The sequence below is a fragment of the Pteropus vampyrus genome, unplaced genomic scaffold, assembly GCF_000151845.1.
Source record: "Pteropus vampyrus isolate Shadow unplaced genomic scaffold, Pvam_2.0 Scaffold144, whole genome shotgun sequence".
In the NCBI taxonomy this organism is placed as follows: domain Eukaryota; kingdom Metazoa; phylum Chordata; class Mammalia; order Chiroptera; family Pteropodidae; genus Pteropus; species Pteropus vampyrus.
In genome coordinates, this window is record NW_011888925.1 from 3571631 (window position 1) to 3574178 (window position 2548).

General features: G+C 50.8%; 1 protein-coding gene across 1 annotated transcript in view; it reads left to right on the forward strand.

Annotated features, from left to right (window-relative positions):
• Positions 1–371: 371 nt before the first annotated feature.
• PELI3 (pellino E3 ubiquitin protein ligase family member 3) overlaps positions 372–2548 on the forward strand; it is a 7659-nt gene continuing 5482 nt past the window's right edge. Inside the window, exons 1-2 of the mRNA XM_023535821.1 lie at positions 372–523; positions 1065–1128. Of these exons, the coding sequence (XP_023391589.1) occupies positions 372–523; positions 1065–1128 (216 nt within the window). The remainder of the gene's footprint in view (positions 524–1064; positions 1129–2548) is intronic.

The window sequence follows — 2548 nt, forward strand, 5'->3', positions numbered from 1 at the left end:
GCTGAGCAGCTAAACCCACGAACTGAGCCCAAGCTGAGGAGTAAGGGGCCTGGTCAAAAAGAAGCCTCTGACCACCCCAAGTTGGACCATCCCTCTGGCCCCGTCAAATTTTCTGACCCTTTATGTGGCTTCTCCCCCTTGGTTCCATTTCACTCATCAACTCCCGCCGACCGCCCCCCCACCTCCCACCACCCCCATCGTATCCCAGCAGCCCTGGCAGTTTAGGAGAGGCAGAGGTGAAGTGGTTGCCATAGCAACAGAGGCAAAGAAAGGTCACTCTGGCTTTAGCCTAGGTGGCCCTGCAGCAGGCCAGAGCTGGCACTGAGGGGGTTGGGATGGGAGGCTACAAAATTATTTCCTTTCTGTCCAGAATGGTACTGGAAGGAAACCCTGAAGTGGGGTCCCCCCGAACTTCAGACCTCCAGCACCCTGGGAACCAGGGCTCTTGTATCCTCTCTTCTCCTGGTGAAGATGCGCAGCCAGGCGAGGAGCCCATCAAGTATGGCGAACTCATCGTCCTGGGGTGAGCATCCTTGATCCAGGTGTGGCGGGGGACTAGGCACCCCCCAGGGCAACCAAGCCCCAGTTCTCCCCACCTATGATCTGCTGTTTGTCCCTCCTCACCTTCCCAACTGAGAGAGTTAACCAAATCCACCGTTCATTTATCTTCCCGTTTTTCATAAATTACTGAGACAACTCTTAACTGTCCACTTAAGTTTCAGAAAAAAAGTAACACTGTTGCCTTTCATAAAGCACCTAGTGTGTGTGTGCACGTGCGCGCGCGTGTGTGTATGTGTAGTCTGGGGTGAAGAATTCGAGTTCTCCAGCAAAATTGCTTGGTTCAAATCCTGCCTCTGCAAGTTGCTTAACTTCCCTGCGCTTCCGTTTTCCCCTTTTACAAATAGGGACGATGATAATAATACCTCAGAGGGTTGTCGGAAGGAATGAATGAGGTGATTTCTGTAAAGCACGTAGAACAGTGCCTGGCACATATCAAGTGTTCTGGGAGGCAGGCCTGTGCCAAGCCCTTTCATGGACATTATTTCATTTCAATCTTCACAAAGATGCTGTGAGGAAGGAGGTGAGAAAACCGAGGCTCAGAGAGGGGAAGTGACTGGTCCAAGGGCACACAGCTGGTAAGTGGCAGGGCTGGGATTTGGACCCAGGTCTTTCTTACTCTAGGTCTAGTGCACTTTCACTAAGCCACAACTGACCCTCACGCAAGAGAGAGAAGCGACATGAGTTCGTGGCTGGGTAGACCTCACACCTTCACCACCCATTTAGCTTATTGCTCAGGCGCAGATCCCTCTTCCTCCCCCATCCATACCTACTTTTGGCCTGTCTCTGTGCCATCTGCCCTGAAGAGAATATCTGATGAGCTATGCTATCATTATGATAATTATATGAAAATAATAATGGCTACTGTTTGTCGACATGTACATGCCACGTGCTTTAAAAAAAAAATAGCTAACATTTAACAAGGGCTTACTGTATACATACCAAACTCTGTGCCAAGCATTTTTAAATATTTTATCTCATTTAGTTCTCCCAATGAACTCAAGAGGGAGGTCTGATAAATGGCCCCATTTTATAGAGGCCATGCAATAAGTGGAAGAGCCAGGATTTCAGTCAGGCCCATCTGATCCCCAGCCCGTGTCCCAAAGTGCCCCACGCCCATGTGTGGGAAGAGCTCACAAGGGCATGAGTGATGCCCCTCTTGGAGGTGCTTGCATTAGAATAGCAGCTGCTCGGTGCCGTGGTGTCCATGTCAGTGTTGCAAAGACAGGGCTGGCTTTGCCTCTGAGGATGAGGCCACTGGGGGAGAGCACAGACCTAAGTAAGGGTCGGGACCTCTTGACAGTCGGTAGTTCTCTGCAGAGCAGTGAGTCCCCACACTGACTACATCAGAGCCCCCTGGAGAGCACATCGAGAGTACCCAGTGGCAGGCCCCTCCCAAATCTACAGAATCAGAATCTCCGTGCATGGGGCCAGGGAATCTGTATTTTAAAAATCTCGCCAGGAGATTCTGGTTCAAGCGGTCCATGGCTGTATTTGGCAGCTCTTTCTTCTGTCACTCCTGCTGCAAACCTCCTCGGTTTCCCACTGCTTATGGAGTAAAGTCAGACTCCTCAGCCTGGTGTTCAGGGCCCTTCCGCCAGCTTCATCTTCTCCTACTGCACTTCATCACCCGAGTCATCACTTCCCAATCTCACCCACTCTGCCAGCCTTGGGGACTTTGCTCAGGGTGAGCCCTCTCTCTAAAAGGGCTTTTACAAGAGGCTGGAGTCAGACAGACCCGAGTTCAAATCTAGACTTTTTCACTTACTAGCCTGGGACCTCAGGCAAGTCATTTTACCTCCCTGAGCCTCATTTTTCCTCATTCGTAAAATGGGAAGAAAGATACTTGCCTGGCAGAACATTGCACAGATTCCATTAGGTAATTAATAACGCACAGCACCAGGAACACAGGAGGCTCCAGTACATGGCAGCAGTCAAGGCTGTGACTCACCCCATCTTTGCCACATCATTCCCTCCGGACAAGAGCTGG